The following is a 23,409-nucleotide window of genomic DNA, read 5'->3' as shown; positions in this document are numbered from 1 at the left end:
TTTGGGAGCTTTGGTATAATCCCCATGGTCCTTACGGAGTTCCCAGCATCCACTAGGACGTCAGAGAAAATAAGAATTTACTTACCGATAATTCTATTTCTCGTAGTCCGTAGTGGATGCTGGGCGCCCATCCCAAGTGCGGATTGTCTGCAATACTTGTACATAGTTATTGTTACAAAAATCGGGTTATTATTGTTGTGAGCCATCTTTTCAGAGGCTCCTCTGTTATCATGCTGTTAACTGGGTTCAGATCACAGGTTGTACGGTGTGATTGGTGTGGCTGGTATGAGTCTTACCCGGGATTCAAAATCCTTCCTTATTGTGTACGCTCGTCCGGGCACAGTATCCTAACTGAGGCTTGGAGGAGGGTCATAGGGGGAGGAGCCAGTGCACACCAGGTAGTCCTAAAGCTTTACTTTTGTGCCCAGTCTCCTGCAGAGCCGCTATTCCCCATGGTCCTTACGGAGTTCCCAGCATCCACTACGGACTACGAGAAATAGAATTATCGGTAAGTAAATTCTTATTTTTTGAGCAGTGTATTTCACAGCCAGTCTCCTTTCTAAAGTGATCCCCGTTATCACGCATATCGTGCCCATAGTAATCGGGTTTAGCTGCGTAAAGGGTTACCTGCGTAAAGGGTTACCACGCCCGTCAGCAGAAATAGAACCGGTGTGGAAAGAATTGAATAATACGTTTTTTGTTTTTAGCACAATAATGACTTCTGAGCACTGAATAGTGATCCTGCTCATTTACATGCTTGTCTAATTTATTTTCTTTTGTTTTTGGTTTTATGTTAGGTTAGGTATACCTCATTAGTTAATTTAATCGAGGAATTCTGTTACTATATTTCATTAGGGAATTTGATGCTGCTAAGCTCTCACCTCGGGGTGAATGTTATTCTGTACGCAGCCTGACATTGCAGTTTTGTCTTTCAACACCTCGGTAATGATTGAATTCCCACCTCCCCCCAGTATAATGTACTTGTTTTGCATTCGGTCATTTAAAAAAAAAAAAATCCAGATTATTGAGATGATAAGTAGTAAGAGCCCCAGGCAGATTTATACACTAGGCGCACAACGTTTAGATGTACTGTGTTGCACCGTATCCCTTAGCTGCACCTGTTTACCAAACATTGTGTATTTATTGAAAAATGAAAAACTTCTAGTTGCAAATTTGATGACCGCTGCTACTGCTTATGCAATACTTTACTGAAGAAAGGGTCATCGGTTGCAACATTCCAACATCTTGGCTATGCCAATCCCTGGACCTCACTACATGCTTGTGTGTTTTTTTTGTTTTTTTGTTTTTATAGTTTGTTTGTTTTTAAAGTAGAAATCGGGTAAATTGGGAAGGATGTCATACAGTACCCTGCCAGATCTGCAATTAAACATCATGTGCAGGCTATTCCACATGTTAAATTCTACTATAGAAAATGTTATTCTTAGAATGAAACTGTTGTTGACCACAACGGAGGGCACACTGAACCGTTGTAGCACTTTTCAAGTGAATTTGTATTGCCACCCAGTGACCAAATTTGCAACTAATTTCAAATAAATGGCTAGCGCATGACCGTGACCTGAAGTGCTATTTGTCCAAATGTATCGTCATTGTGGGCCTCTGAAACCCGCTCCAGAGTGCTCTTATTAAACCTTGGAGAGAGATGAAGTACCAATCAATCAGCTTCTATCACTTTTCAAATAAAGCCTGTAAAATGGCAGGAATTGTTGGGTAGTACTTTATCTCTCTCCAAGGTTTGATACATCGCCCCCAAGTAATGAATAATGGTTTCTTTAAGGGAATGCCGTTTCAGCGGATGCCACAGGCAGCAGGACAACTGTGAACTCTCCAGAAGCCGGTGTACAGTGCTCACCAAGGTCCTGAATCTGAGGGGGAGGTGGAATCAGGCGGTGTACAGTACTCACCAAGGTCCTGATTCTGAGGAGGAGGTGGAATCAGCCTGTGTACAGTACTCACCAAGTTCGTGATTCTGAGGGGGAGGCGGAATCAGCCTGTGTACAGTACTCACCAAGGTCCCGGTTCTGAGGGGGAGGTGGAATCAGCCGGTGTACAGTACTCACCAAGGTCCCAATTCTGAGGGGGAGGCGGATTCCGTCTGTGTACGAACTCACCAAGGTCCAGAGTCTGAGGGGGAGGTGGAATCAGCCGGTGTACAGTACTCACCATGGTCCTGATTCTGGGGGGGAGGTGGAATCAGCCGGTGTACAGTACTCACCAAGGTCCCAATTCTGAGGGGGAGGCCTATATCTCTCTCCAAGGTTTGATACATCTCCCCCAAAGTAATGGATAATGGTTTCTGTAAGGGAATGCCGTTTCAGTGGATGCCTCAGGCAGCAGTATAACTGTGACATGAATTATTATGTGCTGTCTCTGCATTCACTCCCCAGAACATATAAATAATCTACATGGTTTGGATATTTTTTATTTCATTTGTGGCCTTCGTGTCTCTCCTGCACCCTCCACATGCTGAACTTATCACGGGAATTATTCTCTGGAAGATGCTCATTATGATAGCTGTAATCAAGTCCAATGATATGATTACTGCACTTTGCACCAGTGGATGTCTAAAGAGTTTTTAAATAATCATCTCTTTTAATTTGGTCTGAGTAGTTGACTTGCAGCCTGTGATGTGTGGAGTGACACTACAGGAATTCCTCCTGCTCGCTGGCCTCCACAGACAGGCTTTCATCTCCGTTCTGCCATCAGAGCTAGAGAAGGCCGAGGAATACCATGAAACTAGTGCTTGGGAGGCGGAATCAGCCTGTGTACAGTACATATCAAGGACCTGATTCTGAGGGGGAGGTGGAATCAGCCGGTGTACAGTACATATCAAGGACCTGATTCTGAGGGGGAGGTGGACTCAGCCGGTGTACAGTACATATCAAGGACCTGATTCTGAGGGGGAGGTGGAATCAGCCGGTGTACAGTAGTAACCAAGGCCCTGATTCTGATGGGGAGGCGGAATCAGCCGGTGTACAGTACTCACCAAGGTCCTGTTTCTGAGGAGGAGGTGGAATCAGCCGGTGTACAGTACTCGCCAAGGTCGTGATTCTGAGGGGGAGGCGGAATCAGCCTGTGTGCAGTACTCACCAAGGTCCTGGTTGTGAGGGGGAGGTGGAATCAGCCGGTGTACAGTACTCACCAAGGTCCCAATTCTGAGGGGGAGGCGGATTCCGCCTGTGTACAGAACTCACCAAGGTCCAGAGTCTGAGGGGGAGGTGGAATCAGCCGGTGTACAGTACTCACCAAGGTCCTGATTCTGAGGGGTAGGTGGAATCAGCCGGTGTACAGTAGTAACCAAGGTCCTGATTCTTAGGGGAAGGTGGAATCAACCTGTGTACAGTACTCACCAAGGTCCTGATTCTGAGGGGGGGCGGAATCAGCCGATGTACAGAACTCACCAAGGTCCAGAGGCTGAGGGGGAGGTGGAATCAACCGTTCTACAGTACTCGTACTCACCAAGGTCCTGATTCTGAGGAGGAGGTGGAATCAGCTGGTGTACAGTACTCAACCTTGGTACTTATTCTGAGAGTGAGGTGGAATCAGCCCCCGTGCGTACAGTACTCACCAAGGTCCAAATACTGAGTGGGGGGTGGAATCAGCCGGTGTACAGTACTGATTCTGAGGAGGAGGTGGAATCAGCCCATTGTACAGTACTCACCAAGGTACTAATACTGAGGGGGAGGTGGAATCAGCCGGTGTACAGTTCTCACCAAGGTCCTGATTCTGAGGGGGAGGTGGAATCAGCCGGTGTACAGTACTCACCAAGGTACTAATACTGAGGGGGAGGTGGAATCAGCCTGTGTACAGTACTCACCAAGGTCCTGATTCTGAGGGGGAGGTGGAATCAGCCGGTGTACAGTAGTCACCAAGAAAAAAAAGCCTACAACACGACCCATTCCACTAGGTACAAAATGCTGCTCCTGGACTTCCCTGCCAGTGAGTCCCAGACGGCGATATTTGGCAGTGTTTATGGTGGCAGATGATGTGGGATCCGGTCAGGATCTCGGCAGGCGGGATCCCTACTCTGAATGCCGGCACCATCCCGACGTTGATCACTATCCTAAGGATTTGTGGAAGGGGGTGGTGCGGTCGCGGTGTGTGTTAGGCTGCAGGGGTAGAGGGTTAGGTTTAGGCTGTGGGGAGGGGGGATTAGAGTTAGGCTGTGGATGGGGTCTAGGTTCAGGCTGTGGGTAAAAAGGTTTAGGATTAGTGCGGTTGGAGATTAGGGCTAGGGTTCTTACCACCTTGGTGTCGGGATCCTGAGCTTCGAGGTGGTGCAGTCAGTATTTTGACTATCGGGATCACGATACCATCCCATTAGTGTGTCTCCCCCTATTTGAATTTTGGCCTGCACTTCAGCCTCACCTCTGCATCTGCCACTGGCAAGGAAACCCAGGAACAGAGCATTTTGCACCTAATGGAATGGGTTCATGTTGGAGGGTATGCAGGGACCTGGTTCTGAGTAAAGGTGGAATCAGTAAACATCAAGGTCCTGAGGTGGGTGTAAAGCAAAAAGGGCAGAACCGTGCTGCACTCCAAGCAGGGCAAATACATTTCATTACTTTGCATGCAGGGCAAATACTGGCGTCTTCTGCATGTATCCCACACATGCTAGACAGCTTTATTCCTACACTGCAATATAGATTTGAGCTAGGACATGTCCCTCCCAATCTCTCTGCACATGTTACACCGTCCCCATCTGCAGTGCAGCAGTGTTATACTTACTCTTTTCTCTAACGTCCTAAGTGGATGCTGGGACTCCGTAAGGACCATGGGGAATAGCGGCTCCGCAGGAGACTGGGCACAAAAGTAAAAGCTTGAACTAGCTGGTGTGCACTGGCTCCTCCCCCTATGACCCTCCTCCAAGCCTCAGTTAGATTTTTGTGCCCGAACGGGAAGGGTGCATGCTAGGTGGCTCTCCTGAGCTGCTTAGAGTAAAAGTTTATTTTAGGTTTTTTATTTTCAGTGAGTCCTGCTGGCAACAGGCTTACTGCATCGTGGGACTAAGGGGAGAAGAAACGAACTCACCTGCGTGCAGAGTGGATTGGGTTTCTTAGGCTACTGGACATTAGCTCCAGAGGGACGATCACAGGTTCAGCCTGGATGGGTCCCGGAGCCGCGCCGCCGGCCCCCTTACAGAGCCAGAAGAACGAAGAGGTCTGGTGAAATCGGCGGCAGAAGACGTTCCTGTCTTCAACTAAGGTAGCGCACAGCACTGCAGCTGTGCGCCATTGCTCTCAGCACACTTCACACTCCGGTCACTGAGGGTGCAGGGCGCTGGGGGGGAGCGCCCTGAGACGCAATAAAAACAGAAATACCTTAGGATGGCAAAAGAAATACATCACATATAGCTCCTGGGCTATATGGATGTATTTAACCCCTGCCAGTTTTCCAGAAAAAAGCGGGAGATAAGGCCGTCGTGAAGGGGCGGAGCCTATCTCCTCAGCACACAAGCGCCATTTTCCCTCACAGTTCCGCTGGAAGGACGGCTCCCTGACTCTCCCCTGCAGTCCCTACAGAATCAGGGTAAAAACGAGAGAGGGGGGGCACTATTGGCAGCTAAATTATAAACAGCAGCTATAAAAGGGAGTAACACTTATATAAGGTTATCCCTATTGATATATATATATAGCGCTCTGGTGTGTGCTGGCAAACTCTCCCTCTGTCTCCCCAAAGGGCTAGTGGGGTCCTGTCCTCTATCAGAGCATTCCCTGTGTGTGTGCTGGGTGTCGGTACGATTGTGTCGACATGTATGAGGAGGAAAATGATGTGGAAGCAGAGCAATTGCCTGTATTAGTGATGTCACCCCCTAGGGAGTCGACACCTGACTGGATGGTTGTATTTAAAGAACTACGTGACAATGTCAGCACTTTACAAAAAACTGTTGACGACATGAGACAGCCGACAAATCAATTAGTGCCTGTCCAGGCGTCTCAGACACCGTCAGGGGCGATAAAACGCCCGTTACCTCAGTGGGTCGACACAGACCCAGACACGGATACTGAGTCCAGTGTCGACGGTGAGGAGACAAACGTTATGTCCAGTAGGGCCACACGTTACATGATCACGGCAATGAAGGAGGCATTGAACATTTCTGACACTACAAGTACCACAAAGAAGGGTATTATGTGGGGAGTGAAAAAACTACCAGTAGCTTTTCCTGAGTCAGATGAATTAAATGAGGTGTGTGATAAAGCGTGGGTTTCCCCCGATAAAAAAGTGCTAATTTCTAATAAATTATTGGCACTATACCCTTTCCCGCCAGAGGTTAGGGCGCGTTGGGAAACACCCCCTAGAGTAGATAAAGCGCTCACACGTTTATCTAAACAAGTAGCGTTACCGTCTCCTGATACGGCCGCCCTCAAAGAACCAGCGGATAGAAGGCTGGAAAATATCCTGAAGGGTATATACACACATACTGGTGTTATACTGCGACCAGCAATCGCATCAGCCTGGATGTGCAGTGCTGGAGTTGCGTGGTCGGATTCCCTGACTGAAAATATTGATACCCTGGATAGGGACAGTATATTACTAACTATAGAGCATTTGAAGGATGCATTACTATATATGCGTGATGCACAGAGGGATATTTGCACCCTGGCATCAAGAGTGAGTGCTATGTCCATTTCTGCCAGAAGAGCGTTATGGACGCGACAGTGGTCAGGGGATGCGGATTCCAAACGACATATGGAAGTATTGCCGTTTAAAGGGGAGGAGTTATTTGGGGCCGGTCTATCGGACCTGGTGGCCACGGCAACGGCCGGAAAGTCCACCTTTTTACCCCAGGTCACCTCTCAGCAGAAAAAGACACCGTCTTTTCAAACTCAGTCCTTTCGTCCCCATAAGTACAGGCGGGCAAAAGGCCACTCATTTCTGCCCCGGGGCAGAGGAAGAGGAAAAAGACTGCACCAGGCAGCCTCTTCACAGGAGCAGAAGCCCTCCTCTGCTTCTGCCAAGTCTTCAGCATGACGCTGGGGCTTTACAAGCGGACTTGGACACGGTGGGGGCCCGTCTCAAAAATTTCAACGCGCAGTGGGCTCACTCGCAAGTGGACCCCTGGATTCTGCAGGTAGTATCACAGGGGTACAAACTGGAATTCGAGACGTCTCCCCCTCGCCGGTTCCTGAAGTCTGCTCTACCAAAGTCTCCCTCCGACAGGGAGGCAGTTTTGGAAGCCATTCACAAGCTGTATTCCCAGCAGGTGATAATCAAGGTACCTCTCCTACAACAGGGAAAGGGGTATTATTCCACGCTGTTTGTGGTACCGAAGCCGGACGGCTCGGTGAGACCAATTTTAAATCTAAAATCCTTGAACACTTACATAAAGAGGTTCAAATTCAAGATGGAGTCACTCAGAGCAGTGATAGCAAACCTGGAAGAAGGGGACTATATGGTGTCTCTGGACATCAAAGATGCTTATCTCCACGTCCCAATCTACCCTTCTCACCAAGGGTACCTCAGGTTTGTAGTACAAAACTGTCATTATCAGTTTCAGACGCTGCCGTTCGGATTGTCCACGGCACCTCGGGTCTTTACCAAGGTAATGGCCGAAATGATGATTCTTCTTCGAAGAAAAGGCGTTTTAATTATCCCTTACTTGGACGATCTCCTGATAAGGGCAAGGTCCAGGGAACAGTTAGAAGTCGGAGTAGCACTATCTCAGTTAGTGTTACGTCAGCACGGGTGGATTCTAAATATTCCAAAATCGCAGCTGATTCCAACGACACGTCTCCTGTTCCTAGGAATGATTCTGGACACAGTCCAGAAAAAGGTGTTTCTCCCAGAGGAGAAGGCCAGGGAGTTATCCGAGCTAGTCAGGAATCTCCTAAAACCAGGACAGGTATCAGTGCACGAGGGTCCTGGGAAAAATGGTGGCTTCTTACGAAGCGATTCCATTCGGAAGATTCCATGCAAGAACGTTTCAGTGGGATCTTCTGGACAAATGGTCCGGATCGCATCTTCAGATGCATCAGCGGATAACCCTGTCGCCAAGGACAAGGGTGTCTCTTCTGTGGTGGCTGCAGAGTGCTCATCTACTAGAGGGCCGCAGATTCGGCATTCAGGATTGGATCCTGGTGACCACAGATGCCAGCCTGAAAGGCTGGGGAGCAGTCACGCAGGGACAAAATTTCCAGGGCTTGTGGTCAAGCATGGAAACATCTCTTCATATAAACATTCTGGAACTAAGGGCCATTTACAATGCCCTAACTCAAGCAAAACCCCTGCTTCAGGGTCAGGCGGTATTGATCCAATCGGACAACATCACGTCAGTCGCCCACGTAAACAGACAGGGCGGCACGAGAAGCAGGAGGGCGATGGCAGAAGCTGCAAGGATTCTTCGCTGGGCGGAGAATCATGTGATAGCACTGTCAGCAGTGTTCATTCCGGGAGTGGACAACTGGGAAGCGGACTTCCTCAGCAGACACGACCTTCACCCGGGGGAGTGGGGACTTCATCCAGAAGTCTTCCAAGAGATGGTAAACCGTTGGGAAAAACCAAAGGTGGACATGATGGCGTCCCGTCTCAACAAAAAACTAGACAGATATTGCGCCAGGTCAAGGGACCCTCAGGCAATAGCGGTGGACGCTCTGGTAACACCATGGGTGTACCAGTCAGTGTATGTGTTCCCTCCTCTGCCTCTCATACCAAAAGTACTGAGAATCATAAAAAGGAGAGGAGTAAGAACTATACTCGTGGTTCCGGATTGGCCAAGAAGGACTTGGTACCCGGAACTTCAAGAGATGCTCACGGAGGACCCGTGGCCTCTACCTCTGAGAAAGGACCTGCTCCAGCAGGGACCTTGTCTGTTCCAAGACTTACCGCGGCTGCGTTTGACGGCATGGCGGTTGAATGCCGGATCCTGAAGGAAAAAGGCATTCCAGAAGAAGTCATCCCTACCCTGATAAAGGCCAGGAAGGATGTAACCGCGAAACATTATCACCGCATTTGGCGAAAATATGTTGCGTGGTGTGAGGCCAAAGAGGCCCCTACAGAGGAATTTCAACTGGGTCGCTTCCTACATTTCCTGCAAACAGGACTGTCTATGGGCCTAAAATTAGGGTCCATTAAGGTTCAAATTTCGGCCCTGTCGATTTTCTTCCAAAAAGAACTGGCTTCTGTGCCTGAAGTCCAGACGTTTGTCAAAGGGGTACTGCATATACAGCCTCCTTTTGTGCCCCCGGTGGCACCTTGGGATCTCAATGTGGTTTTGGGGTTCCTAAAATCACATTGGTTTGAACCACTCACCACTGTGGAATTAAAATATCTCACATGGAAGGTGGTCATGCTGTTAGCCCTGGCTTCAGCCAGGCGTGTCTCAGAATTGGCGGCTTTATCTTATAAAAGCCCTTACCTGATTTTTCACACGGATAGGGCAGAATTGAGGACTCGTCCTCAATTTCTCCCAAAGGTGGTTTCAGCGTTTCACGTGAACCAGCCTATTGTGGTGCCTGCGGCTACTAGGGACTTGGAGGACTCCAAGTTACTGGACGTAGTCAGGGCCCTGAAAATATATATTTCCAGGACGGCTGGAGTCAGGAAATCTGACTCGCTGTTTATCCTGTATGCACCCAACAAGCTGGGTGCTCCTGCTTCCAAGCAGACGATTGCTCGTTGGATTTGTAGTACAATTCAGCTTGCACATTCTGTGGCAGGCCTGCCACAGCCAAAATCTGTAAAAGCCCATTCCACAAGGAAGGTGGGCTCATCTTGGGCGGCTGCCCGAGGGGTCTCGGCTTTACAACTTTGCCGAGCAGCTACTTGGTCAGGGGCAAACACGTTTGCTAAATTCTACAAATTTGATACCCTGGCTGAGGAGGACCTGGAGTTCTCTCATTCGGTGCTGCAGAGTCATCCGCACTCTCCCGCCCGTTTGGGAGCTTTGGTATAATCCCCATGGTCCTTACGGAGTTCCCAGCATCCACTAGGACGTCAGAGAAAATAAGAATTTACTTACCGATAATTCTATTTCTCGTAGTCCGTAGTGGATGCTGGGCGCCCATCCCAAGTGCGGATTGTCTGCAATACTTGTACATAGTTATTGTTACAAAAATCGGGTTATTATTGTTGTGAGCCATCTTTTCAGAGGCTCCTTCGTTTATCATACTGTTAACTGGGTTCAGATCACAGGTTGTACAGTGTGATTGGTGTGGCTGGTATGAGTCTTACCCGGGATTCAATATCCTTCCTTATTATGTACGCTCGTCCGGGCACAGTATCCTAACTGAGGCTTGGAGGAGGGTCATAGGGGGAGGAGCCAGTGCACACCAGGTAGTACTAAAGCTTTTCTATTTGTGCCCAGTCTCCTGCGGAGCCGCTATTCCCCATGGTCCTTACGGAGTCCCAGCATCCACTACGGACTATGAGAAATAGAATTATCGGTAAGTAAATTCTTATTATTTGCTTTACTCCTACCTCAGAATTATGCCCCATGTGAGCACACGGAAGGACTGTGTTTATATGAAGTGTGACCAGGCTTTCATTATTCTTGGAGTAAATTGGAGGGGTTATTAATGGTCATATGATGTCTGATCAGAATGAGCATTTTCTGTTGACCTTTGGTATTGGTGAGGAACTATTATGCCTATTATTATCCTTTATATGCATGCCTATTATTATCCTTTATATGGCGCCACAAGTCCTCTGCCGCCACTTGCAACGTACGTAAGCCGAAGTAGTTCATACAGTGCAAGAAGGAACCTTCTGGTACAAAACATTGCAGAACGTGGACTGCGGCTATACAACCATTGCCGCATGTGCCGTTACTATACCCACATGAGCGGATGAACCCAAAAGTTTGGTGCGGACAGTGAAGGGCGGCTTGTGGTAAATGTGAGATAGGGAAAAGGGCCCTGCTTGTGAGATCTTACAACCTAAACTTACTTGAAACCTTTTGTACGCTCAGCAACGTGACTTGGTAAGCCTGGCACGTCCCATAAAAATGGGCACAAATGGACAGACATAGTCGCGCCACAAAGCAACATTTGCGCTGTTGGGTTGCATTATGTCACCTTTTCTGTGTTAGTTACAAGAGGAGAAGTGAAGGTGTTGCCTATATTAACTAATCAGATTCTTGATATCATTTTATAGTGTCTTAGATAAATGATAGCTAGAATCTCATTGGTTAATATAGTCAGCAGCTCATCTTGTTGTCTTTGATTGCTTTTGTAAGTCTCCCCCAATGCCCCTTAAACCTGGCTCACAGTGGATGTGGCCATGGCTGCTTGTGATAGTCTGCTTGTCCAGGCAGGTCTATTACGCAAAACACATCCACAGTGTTTAGTTTTGTGCAGGTTCCCAAGAAGGGGCATGACTGGCACTCGCCCCTCCATCTGCCCTGACAATCTTCAGGAGATGCTCTTGAGTATAATCCCTTGTCAGAGGGATTTGTGATTTGGATGCTGTTGCAGGATGTTGACTTCTAAATGGAAACATTTGCACATAGATACATTTACCAGCTCCCAGTTACAATCCCCAGCTTCTTGTGAAAATGCTGTGTTTTATGTTAAGAGTTGTGCAGAATCAGATGCTCAGAAAACCTGATCTGCCAGTTTTCCAATTGAGAACGATGCCTTGAAGCTTGAACACACATCGCTAATAAAGCAGGAACGGAAGAGTCTGCTGCTGTCCAGCGCTGGACTGGTTAAGTGCAGTGTCACGCTCTGTTCTGCAGATGGCGCTGCGTCTTCTCAGTCGGTTGCTCTCCGCTCCCTCTGATCCGTTGATGGAAGAGCACCCATTAAATTGTTGAATAGAGAGTAATTGTTTTGGAAATCTAATTGTAAATCCTGTTCTTCTTTGTCCTTGCAGCTCTTGGTCTCACTATTGTCTGCGGTTCCCTTAGAGTAATGTTCTGATCACGTCTAAGGCACAACGCATTGCATACCCTGTTCTGCTAATATCTGGCCACTGTAAATGGTCTGAGATTTACAGCCAAAAACATTTAGGGTAATTGAGTCCCACGCAAAGTGTATTTACGGACACAATGGAAGCGTGATTGGCTTCCTTACACTAATGTGAGATAATGTAGGGTTAATGCGATGGCTAATGCTTGTGCCAGTGGAAATCCATGCTGCTCCTTGATTTTACGCCAATCCCTGCTCTCGGCACTAACCCCACACTCAAGTGCAGGAGATCCGGCAGGAACAGGCTTCCCTACTCCATATGCGCGACTCGGATAGCATGGAGCTTTAGATACCAACCCACAGGTCAGGGCGGTTCAGAGTGTTCACATTGTCGCCGTCCAGTCTCACGTGAAGATATATCCAGCCAAGTTCCGGCGGTGATCTGTATAAAGATGGATCCATTGCCAGCTGCTCTTACTGTCTATGCAAAAGATCACTGTTTGCTGCCATTCATAGAGATCCATCCGACTCGGGGTCATTCCGACCTGATCGCACGCTGCCATTTTTCGCAGCGATCAGGTCACTACTGCGCATATGTATGCAAAGCAATGCGCAGGTGCGTCGTACGGGTTACAAAGTGGTTTGTTGCTGTACAATGGATTTAACGAAGAATCCATTCGCACAGCCGATCGCAAGGAGATTGACAGGAAGAAGGCGTTTGTGGGTGGCAACTGACCGTTTTCTGGGAGTGTTTGGAAAAACGCAGGCGTGTCCAAGCGTTTGTAGGGCGGGTTTCTGACGTCCATTCCGGGACCAGGCAGGCTGAAGTAATTGCAAGGGCTGAGTAAGTTCTGAGCTACTCAGAAACTGCACAAAATGTTTTTGCAGAGCTCGGCTGCACAGGCGTTCGCACGCTTTCAAAGCGAAAATACACTCCCCCGTGGGCGGCGACTATGCGTTTGCACGACTGCTAAAAACAGCGAGCGATCAACTCGGAATGACCCTCTCGGTCAGCCCCTTGGCTATCATTTTCATACTATCCTAAAGGTCTCATACAGTTTGATAAAAATAGACAGTTTGACCTTCCAACCTGTTAGGTCTGCTGTCTCACCAGTGGATTGCTGTATTATTACTCTGGCAGCCAAACGTATGCTAGAAGTGAGGGGGGCGCTCTTTCTGGCGCATTCTGTGCAAGTTGTTTTGGGAAGCATTTTGGTCCAGACAGACCCATTGCTGAACCTTCTCCCCATAGAGCATACATCATAGATGACTTAGAAGTCGCAGCATTCCCTGTAGGCCACAGGTACGTAGGGGGTCATTCTGAGTTGATCGCTCGCTAGCTAGTTTTAGCAGCCGTGCAAACGCTATGCCTCCGCCCACTGGGGAGTGTATTTTAGCTTAGCAGAAGTGCGAACGCTTGTGCAGCCGAGCTCTGCAAAAACAGTTTGTGCAGTTTCAGAGTAGCTCTGACCCTACTCAGCGCTTGCCATCACTTCAGCCTATTCGTGTCCGGATTTGACGTCATACACCCGCACAGCGAACGCCCAGCCACGCCTGCGCTTTTTCAGACACGCCTGCATTTTTGCAAACCCTCCCTGAAAACGGTCAGTTGACACCCAGAAACGCCCCCTTCCTGTCAATCTTCTTGCGGCCGTCAGTGCGACTGAAAACTTCGCTACAACCTGTGCACAACCACAACGGGCTTTGTACCCGTCCGTCGCGCGTGCGCATTGCGGCCCATACGCATGCGCAGAAATGCAGATTTTTAGCCTGATCGCTGCGCTGCGAACAACGGCAGCTAGCGATCAACTCTGAATGACCCCCGTAGTTCTGCGGCAGCTAAAGAGGCACAAGTTGCTCAGGCCTGGCAAGTGTAATTGCTCACTGACTTGGAAGCTTTCTCCCTGTCCAATGTCCAATGTCTCATTACCAGCGCAGCCATAATTCCTCTCCCTGTTTGCGTCAGTGCATAGAGACGTCATTCACGATGCTCTGCAGACAACATTAAATTGCAGCGCACCACCTGGGAACATGGGGCAGTTGTGTGTGTGTTCTCCACTCCTGGCCACACAACAGGGATTATTGGCAGCGGAGGGTGGGTGGCCAGCGTTGGTCTGCTGGCGAGAAAGAGCTGTCACCGAGACTCCGCTTGCTCTGTGTGTTCAGCAGCAGGTTGACCTTTCGTGGCTGCTTGCGAGGCAGCTGGGTCTCTAGATGCAGAAAGAGAATTGTACAACTTGATGGCAGAAAATAAATAGCTGTAGCCGCTCGGTCTGCCTTTTAATTAGGAGATGCTGGTCCGGCGGTTTGTGCCAGACACTGAGTGCAGTGTCGTTTCTTGGGACAGAGAGATCCCACAAGCCAGGTGCTACCCGCTATCCTTATGCTGTGTGTAACATGCCTGGCTTAGGACCACCTGTGTCTCTGTATAAAGCAGCTATAAGTAGGTTTATACCTGGTTGGAAAGGCTGGTTCCAGAGGCTGTCCTCCACACTGTCTGCGCACCACATCGTCACACCCTCTGGGTGTATCCTGCAGCGGTCTCACCAGCACTTAGTGCCTTGGTCCTGATTCGAGGTTGATCATAGGATTTGTATACGAGATGTAGTTATTAGTCACTATTACTGTGGCATGTCACCGCTGCAGGAAACGTCACTGTAGGCTGGTGTGGATAGTATCAGGGGGACTTCACCATCTGCTCACTAATTCCTTACATTTGCTTCATTAAAATGAACAAGGAGTTTGGATTTCTCTCTGTGCTGTTCATTTTAGCATGCCCCCACCCAAACCATCAGAACTGTCTGTGGCCAGCACACGGTATTGCAGGTCTCATTGTTCAGATACGCTTCAGCGCTCCAATAGTGAGGTTATTTTTAACTATGGATGAGGATCATACAGGATCTTCTCTATAGAAAGCAGAAGTGAGAAACCAGCTCATCCATTTAAATGTAAATATTTGAAATGGAATGAGTCTGTGTCGGTCACTGGATGTCGGATTTTGCCGGGCCTGTTATCTCCTCTCATGAAAAGATCCTGTGCATCATTCTGCAGGAAATCTATCCCCTTACATTATAGTGTCAGCGGCTTCAGTAATTATCCTGCACTTTTATCAAGACAAACAATATCTGCAATGCGATCATCTGATTCATTACAGCTGTATAAATTGCTGGCGTTGAGCGTTCTACTTGTAGGAAAACCGTACGCAAAAATCGCTGAACACTGGATGTACTCCTGTACGTCATTGTATTTGTGTCACTATGTAGTGAGAAAGTTATAAGATAAGTGACATGTAAATATGTACACCCGTAGTGCAGGCAGACTGTCCGTTCACGAGCAGCTAGTGACAGCACTAAGAGCTAACGCATTTTGCACTTCATTTTGCATTAATGTCACTTGCAACTAATGACTGAATAGTAAGCAGAGAAGGTGTGGCCAGTGTTGTGTGGGTATGGCTAGTGCTGTGTGGGTGTGGTCAGTGCATCACCCACACATCGGCGACGCGTCTTGGGGGGTGGGTTCACCAGGAAATGCAGACGTGTCATGGCTGTTTTCAAGGCCGGCAGTTGACGTTGCCTGGGTTTCCTGCTTATTGAAACAAGGAGGCGATGCGTAGGCAGGGGGTCAACCTCTATTTGAGGTTTTTGTGATGCAGTTGAATTGCGATTGCATCATGGCGCGGCGCCACACATGTTGGGCAGCCCCCTGAATGCGATTTTAGTAGTTGCAGATTTTGCTAAAATAGCAAAATCTGCGACCAACTCTGAATAACCCCCTTGGTGCCTTTTGAAGGGAGTATGAATAGAATGTGGTTTAGAAGGAAAGGCCCATGAGGGAAGAGGGCCCTGCTTGTAAGAGCTTACATTCTAAAGGGGTGGGGCAGACAGACAGGGGTGACGCAGATGGGTCAGACAGTGAGAGTGGAACAGGGTTACAATGCAGGGACGTGCAGTCAGGGGAGGTAGGAGGCAGTGCCTCCCCTGTCATTAATGAGTAAAATAATACAAAGAAGATACTTATGACACATATTCAGTGTCATAAGTGTCTCCTTTATTATTCTAACCATTATAAGGAGTAAAATGGGGTTGGGAGGCACCGATCGTGGTGCCTCCCGTTGTGAATGGGAAGAGTGAGGGAGTGGGGGGCGGGTGCGGCGGGGAACAAGCCATGGGCAGGAAAAGCTGATTGAAATTACATGGGAAAGCGGCACCATTAGAGGTGCCGCTTTCATACAGGGACGTGCCTTCAACCCATGAAAGCACGCCCCTGTCAGTGAGGCCACAGTGATTGGCCAGCGGATCCGTCACTGGATCCACTGTCAATCACTGTGTGTGTGGCGGTGGGGGTGCGGGCGGTGGAGGTGTGGGCGGTAGGATGCGGCAGTCAGGGACATTCTGCAGAGTTTGGCAATGGAGCGGTACCAGTTTCAAAAATGGCGCCCCAGCGTCATTTTTGAAATGCAAGATGGCCGACACGAGCCAATCACGGCTCGCCACGTCATCGCAACACCCCATCCTCGCTGACTTATGTAAGTCAGCGCAAGGCAGCGGCGTCAGTCCGACGGCGGAGGAGGAGCAGTGAACCGCACGTCACTGTTACAATGAGAGTTGGCTGGGTTTGGTGAAAAAGTGGGTCTTGAGAGCTCGTTTAACATTTTGTAGAGAGGTGGAGAATTCCAGAGATAGGGAGCAGCATGTTGTAAAATCTTTGGTGTAGGAGTGAGAGGAGGTAATCAGTAGGCAGGAGAGTCGGCGTGCATTAGCAGAGCGAAGAGGACGGGTGGGAGTGTAAAGGGAGATAAGGTCAGAGATGGAAATGCGAGTGGGTGGGTTCTCTTTATATATTTTAGGAAATAATAATTAAAATAATAAAAAAATATATTTTTTCCTTTCTACAAAGTTCTGTTCAAAAACGGAAGCCCATGGCCAAGGTTGTGTACAATCTCCTGTCTGAGCGGGACCTAAGGAAGAGGTTGAAGGAGGTCGGCCTGTCCACTCACGGCTCCAAGCAGCAGCTGACCAGAAGGCACCAGGAGTTTGTGCATCTCTTCAATTCGCAGTGCGACGCTCTAAACCCCAAGTCAGGTAAATATTGTTAAACTTCTACCAACAAGTAAATGAGGCCTTTTGTACCCTGCATAGGCAGAAATGTTCTCTCTTACTGTGTGAGTGTACAGAGGGAGATACCTTAGCAATTTATTTTATTTGCTGCTGTTGTTGTAAGATGCCGCTGTGCACAGGAAACACTTTCCTTTTCATTCAGCCCCCACGGGGTTTTGTGTAAAATACCTGCCATCGCTGCGAGAGGACAATGGTATAATTCCTGGTTCTGTAGTGAGTCAGGCATGAAGCATAAGTCACGCCAGCTAATTAGGAGATCTGAATAGTCTGTATTCTACGCAAGCACTAGAAGCAAAGGTGACTGTTAGTGCATCAGGAAACCCTGTGACGTATGCGGCCATGTTATCCTCTGACTGCAGATACTGACGAATACGTCTGCTTCACAGCATCGGCACGGTGTGGGTGTGAGGTCACTGTGTGCTAAAGGGTGTCCTGAGATAGCCAGCTGAGTAGCTTACACATTCATCGTTAATGGGGGATTTTCTGTATCTACTGTAGAAATACGTATGAATTAGAGGAGAGTGACGAATCACAGTCACAGTACTCAGATAAGACTATACTGTAGGATGCAGATGTACGAAGCCCTGGAAAGAGATAAAGTACCAGCCAATCAGCTCCTAACTGTCATTTTTCAAACACAGTTTGTAACACGGCAGTTAGGAGCTGATTGGCTGGTACCTTATCTTCGTCCACTTTATTTCTCTCCCAGGTTTGGTAAATCTCCCCCTTTGTGAGAATTCAGCCTAATTCATTCATGTCAGAGGATTTCCACGGCTTCCTAGCGGAATCAGTACGCCAAATTTTCTTTAACATTGTTCAGCTCACAAAATGGGCGCATTTCTTGTAAAAATGATTGCCTCGTAGGGTTCTGGTCACAAGGGGAATCATGTGACTACTTTAACCGCTGAACGTGAATAGCTTAATATAAGTGGGTCTATTCTCAAGAAGATCTTTTATAACGTGTTGGGTTTGGAAAACTAAAATGATACCCCTTCAGACAGAGTTTTGGACCCAGTAATTTGCCAGGTCAACCCAGGTCAGAAATCCCGGGAGTTCGACCCTGCTTTTGACCAGTGTTGAAGTCCTGGGAATTGATGCTTTCACAGAGAAGGAGGACTCTGGTTGACCCAGGCAAATTACTGGGTCCAAATGCTTGACTCTGCAATATCTTCAGCCTGAAAGGAGATACTGGGCTGGGACTAGAAACCAACCCGTGCTTCAAATGCCGGGTAAAAGCCGGGCGATTGACCCGGCTTCTGTGTGAAAGTGGTATTGCAGGCAGTTGCATCTGTATGGCTCAGAATTGTATAGAATGCTTTCACCTTTGTTCCAATGCAGCTTAAATTACAGAAGAAAAGATCGCTAAGTGTGTAATGCTTAAAACACAGACATAGCAATGTCTGGGATTGCTTAAGTCATTATTTACTTTCTAGTAAAGAGATGAGGCCTCCTTGTAATTGGGGTGGGGGGTGGATGTGCTGTGCTTAGTCCAAATGTGTATCTGCATTTCTCTAACGTCCTAAGTGGATGCTGGGGACTCCGTAAGGACCATGGGGAATAGCGGCTCCGCAGGAGACTGGGCACAAAAGTAAAGCTTTAGAACTACCTGGTGTGCACTGGCTCCTCCCCCTATGACCCTCCTCCAAGCCTCAGTTAGATTTTTGTGCCCGAACGAGAAGGGTGCACACTAGATGGCTCTCCTGAGCTGCTTAGTGAAAAGTTTAGTTTTAGGTTTTTTATTTTCAGTGAGACCTGCTGGCAACAGGCTCACTGCATCGAGGGACTAAGGGGAGAAGAAGCGAACTCACCTGCGTGCAGAGTGGATTGGGCTTCTTAGGCTACTGGACATTAGCTCCAGAGGGACGATCACAGGCCCAGCCATGGATTGGTCCCAGAGCCGCGCCGCCGGCCCCCTTACAGAGCCAGAAGACAGAAGAGGTCCGGAAAATCGGCGGCAGAAGACGTCCTGTCTTCACCAAGGTAGCGCACAGCACTGCAGCTGTGCGCCATTGCTCCTCAGCACACTTCACACTTCGGTCACTGAGGGTGCAGGGCGCTAGGGGGGGGCGCCCTGAGCAGCAATAAAAACACCTTGGCTGGCGAAAATACATCACATATAGCCCCCAGGGCTATATGGATGAATTTTAACCCCTGCCAGAATCCATAAAAAAGCAGGAGAAAAGTCCGCGAAAAAGGGGCGGAGCCTATCTCCTCAGCACACTGGCGCCATTTTCCCTCACAGCTCAGTTGGAGGGAAGCTCCCCTGGCTCTCCCCTGCAGTCACTACACTACAGAAAGGGTTAAAAAAGAGAGGGGGGCACTAATTAGGCGCAGTATTAACAATACAGCAGCTATAAGGGGAAAAACACTTATATAAGGTTATCCCTGTATATATATATAGCGCTCTGGTGTGTGCTGGCAAACTCTCCCTCTGTCTCCCCAAAGGGCTAGTGGGGTCCTGTCCTCTATCAGAGCATTCCCTGTGTGTGTGCTGTGTGTCGGTACATTTGTGTCGACATGTATGAGGAGAAAAATGATGTGGAGACGGAGCAGATTGCCTGTAATAGTGATGTCACCCCCTAGGGGGTCGACACCTGAGTGGATGAACTGTTGGAAGGAATTACGTGACAGTGTCAGCTCTGTATAAAAGACAGTGGTTGACATGAGACAGCCGGCTACTCAGCTTGTGCCTGTCCAGACGTCTCATAGGCCGTCAGGGGCTCTAAAGCGCCCGTTACCTCAGATGGCAGATATAGACGCCGACACGGATACTGACTCCAGTGTCGACGGTGAAGAGACAAATGTGACTTCCAGTAGGGCCACACGTTACATGATTGAGGCAATGAAAAATGTTTTACACATTTCTGATAATACGAGTACCACCAAAAAGGGGTATTATGTTCGGTGAGGAAAAACTACCTGTAGTTTTCCTGAATCTGAGAAATTAAATGAGGTGTGTGATGATGCGTGGTTTTCCCCCGATAACAACTGATAATTTCTAAAATGTTATTGGCATTATATCCTTTCCCGCCAGAGGTTAGGGTGCGTTGGGAAACACCCCCTAGGGTGGATAAAGCGCTCACACGCTTGTAAGAACAAGGGCTCTACCCTCTCCTGAGATGGCCGCCCTTAAGGATCCTGCTGATAGAAAGCAGGAGGGTATCCTAAAATGTATTTACACACATACTGGTGTTATACTGCGACCAGCAATCGCCTCAGCCTGGATGTGCAATGCTGGGTTGGCGTGGTCGGATTCCCTGACTGAAAATATTGATACCCTAGATAGGGACAGTATATTTTTGCCTATAGAGCATTTGAAAGATGCATTTCTATATATGCGTGATGCACAGCGGAATATTTGCCGACTGGCATCAAGTCTAAGTGCGTTGTCCATTTCTACCAGTAGAGGGTTATGGACACGACAGTGGTCAGGTGATGCGGATTCCAAACGGCATTTGGAAGTATTGCCTTATTAAGGGGAGGAGTTATTTGGGGTCGGTCTTTCAGACCTGGTGGCCACGGCAACAGCTGGGAAATCCACGTTTGTACCCCAGGTCGCCTCTCAACATGAGAAGACGCCGTATTATCAGGCGCAGTCTTTTCGTGGACAAGCGGGCAAAAGGTTCCTCATTTCTGCCCCGTGACAGAGGGAGAGGAAAAAGGCTGCAGAAATCAGCCAGTTCCCAGGAACAGAAACCCTCTCCCGCCTCTGCCAAGCCCTCAGTATGACGCTGGGGCTTTACAAGCAGAATCAGGCACGGTGAGGGGCCCCGTCTCAATGAATTTCAGCGCGCAGTGGGCTCACTCGCAAGTAGACCCCTGGATCCTTCAGGTGATATCTCAGGGGTACAAATTGGAATTCGAGACGTCTCCCCCTCGCCGTTTCCTAAAGTCGGCTTTACCGATGTCTCCTTCTGACAGGGAGACAGTTTTGGAAGCCATTCACAAGCTGTATTCCCAGCAGGTGATAATCAAGGTACCCCTCCTGCAACAGGGAACGGGGTATTATTCCACACTGTTGTGGTACCGAAGCCGGACGGCTCGGTGAGACCGATTCTAAATCTAAAATCTTTGAACACTTACATACAGAGGTTCAAATTCAAGATTGAGTCACTCAGAGCAGTGATTGCGAACCTGGAAGAAGGGGACTACATGATGTCTCGGGACATCAAGGATGCTTACCTTCATGTCCCAATTTACCCTTCTCACCAAGGGTACCTCAGGTTTATGGTACAGAAGTGTCACTATCAGTTCAGACGCTGCCGTATGGATGGTCCACGGCACCCCGGGTCTTTACCAAGGTAATGGCCGAAATGATGATATTCCTTCGAAGGAAGGGAATTTTAGTAATCCCTTACTTGGACGATTCCCTGATAAGGGTAAGATCCAGGGAACAGTTGGAGGTCGGTGTAGCACTATCTCAGGTAGTGTTGCGGCAGCACGATTGGATTCTCAATATTCCAAAATCGCAGCTGGTTCCGACGACTCGTCTTCTGTTCCTAGGGATGATCCTGGACACAGTCCAGAAAAAGGTGTTTCTCCCGGAGGAGAAAGCCAGGGAGTTATCCGAGCTAGTCAGGAACCTCCTAAAACCGAGCCAACTCTCAGTGCATCAATGCACAAGGGTTCTGGGTAAAATGGTGGCTTCCTACGAAGCAATCCCATTCGGCAGATTCCACGCAAGAACTTTCCAGTGGGACCTGCTGGACAAATGGTCCGGATCGCATCTTCAGATGCATCAGCGGATAACCCTGTCACCAAGGACAAGGGTGTCCCTCCTGTGGTGGTTGCAGAGTGCTCATCTTCTAGAGGGCCGCAGATTCGGCATTCAGGACTGGGTCCTGGTGACCACGGATGCCAGCCTGCGAGGCTGGGGAGCAGTCACACAGGGAAGGAATTTCCAGGGCTTATGGTCAAGCGAGGCCAGTAAGGCCCGACGGAGGAAATTCAACTGGGTCGATTCCTACATTTCCTGCAAACAGGAGTGTCTATGGGCCTGAAATTGGGGTCCATTAAGGTTCAAATTTCGGCCCTGTCAATTTTCTTCCAAAAAGAACTAGCTTCAGTCCCTGAAGTTCAGACGTTTGTAAAAGGGGTACTGCATATACAGCCTCCTTTTGTGCCTCCAGTGGCACTTTGGGATCTCAATGTAGTTTTGGGTTCCAAAAGTCACATTGGTTTGAACCACTTAAATCTGTGGAGTTAAAATATCTCACATGGAAAGTGGTCATGCTGTTGGCCCTGGCCTGGGCCAGGCGCGTGTCAGAATTTATCCTGTAAAAGCCCTTATCTGATTTTCCATTCGGACAGGGCGGAATTGAGGACTCGTCCTCAATTTCTCCCTAAGGTGGTTTCAGCGTTTCACCTGAACCAACCTATTGTGGTGCCTGCGGCTACTAGGGACTTGGAGGACTCCAAGTTGCTAGACGTTGTCAGGGCCCTGAAAATATATGTTTCCAGGACGGCTGGAGTCAGAAAATCTGACTCGCTGTTTATCCTGTATGCACCCAACAAGCTGGGTGCTCCTGCTTCTAAGCAGACTATTGCTCGTTGGATTTGTAGTACAATTCAGCTTGCACATTCTGTGGCAGGCCTGCCACAGCCAAAAATCTGTAAATGCCCACTCCACAAGGAAGGTGGGCTCATCTTGGGCGGCTGCCCGAGGGGTCTCGGCTTTACAACTTTGCCGAGCAGCTACTTGGTCAGGAGCAAATACGTTTGTAAAATTCTACAAAATTGATACCCTGGCTGAGGAGGACCTGGAGTTCTCTCATTTGGTGCTGCAGAGTCATCTGCACTCTCCCGCCCGTTTGGGAGCTTTGGTATAATCCCCATGGTCCTTACGGAGTCCCCAGCATCCACTTAGGACGTTAGAGAAAATAAGAATTTACTTACCGATAATTCTATTTCTCGTAGTCCGTAGTGGATGCTGGGCGCCCATCCCAAGTGCGGATTGTCTGCAATACTGGTACATAGTTATTGTTACCAAAAAAAAAAAAAAAATCGGGTTATTGCTGTAGTAAGCCATCTTTTCTAGAGGCTCCTCTGTTATCATGCTGTTAACTGGGTTTAGATCACGAGTTATACGGTGTGATTGGTGTGGCTGGTATGAGTCTTACCCGGTATTCAAAATCCTTCCTTATTGTGTACGCTCGTCCGGGCACAGTATCCTAACTGAGGCTTGGAGGAGGGTCATAGGGGGAGGAGCCAGTGCACACCAGGTAGTTCTAAAGCTTTACTTTTGTGCCCAGTCTCCTGCGGAGCCGCTATTCCCCATGGTCCTTACGGAGTCCCCAGCATCCACTACGGACTACGAGAAATAGAATTATCGGTAAGTAGATTCTTATTTTTTAATTCATTCATTGTGTTCAGGTTTTTGTCTTTGGAATCAGAATCAGCTTTATTGGCAAGGTGTACTCAAGTACACT

The 23,409-nt window shown here is 48.5% G+C and overlaps 1 protein-coding gene across 4 annotated transcripts in view; it reads left to right on the top strand.

Annotated features, from left to right (window-relative positions):
- RAD18 (RAD18 E3 ubiquitin protein ligase) overlaps positions 1–23,409 on the top strand; it is a 543,966-nt gene that overhangs the window by 240,446 nt on the left and 280,111 nt on the right. For all 4 annotated transcript variants that reach the window (XM_063941263.1, XM_063941261.1, XM_063941264.1 and 1 more), the window contains exon 7: positions 16,761–16,945. In XM_063941263.1, coding sequence (XP_063797333.1) covers positions 16,761–16,945 — 185 coding nt within the window. The remainder of the gene's footprint in view (positions 1–16,760; positions 16,946–23,409) is intronic.

This window comes from Pseudophryne corroboree, chromosome 9 (assembly GCF_028390025.1).
Source record: "Pseudophryne corroboree isolate aPseCor3 chromosome 9, aPseCor3.hap2, whole genome shotgun sequence".
In the NCBI taxonomy this organism is placed as follows: Eukaryota; Metazoa; Chordata; class Amphibia; order Anura; family Myobatrachidae; genus Pseudophryne; species Pseudophryne corroboree.
This window is presented reverse-complemented; position numbering and strand designations above follow the sequence as displayed.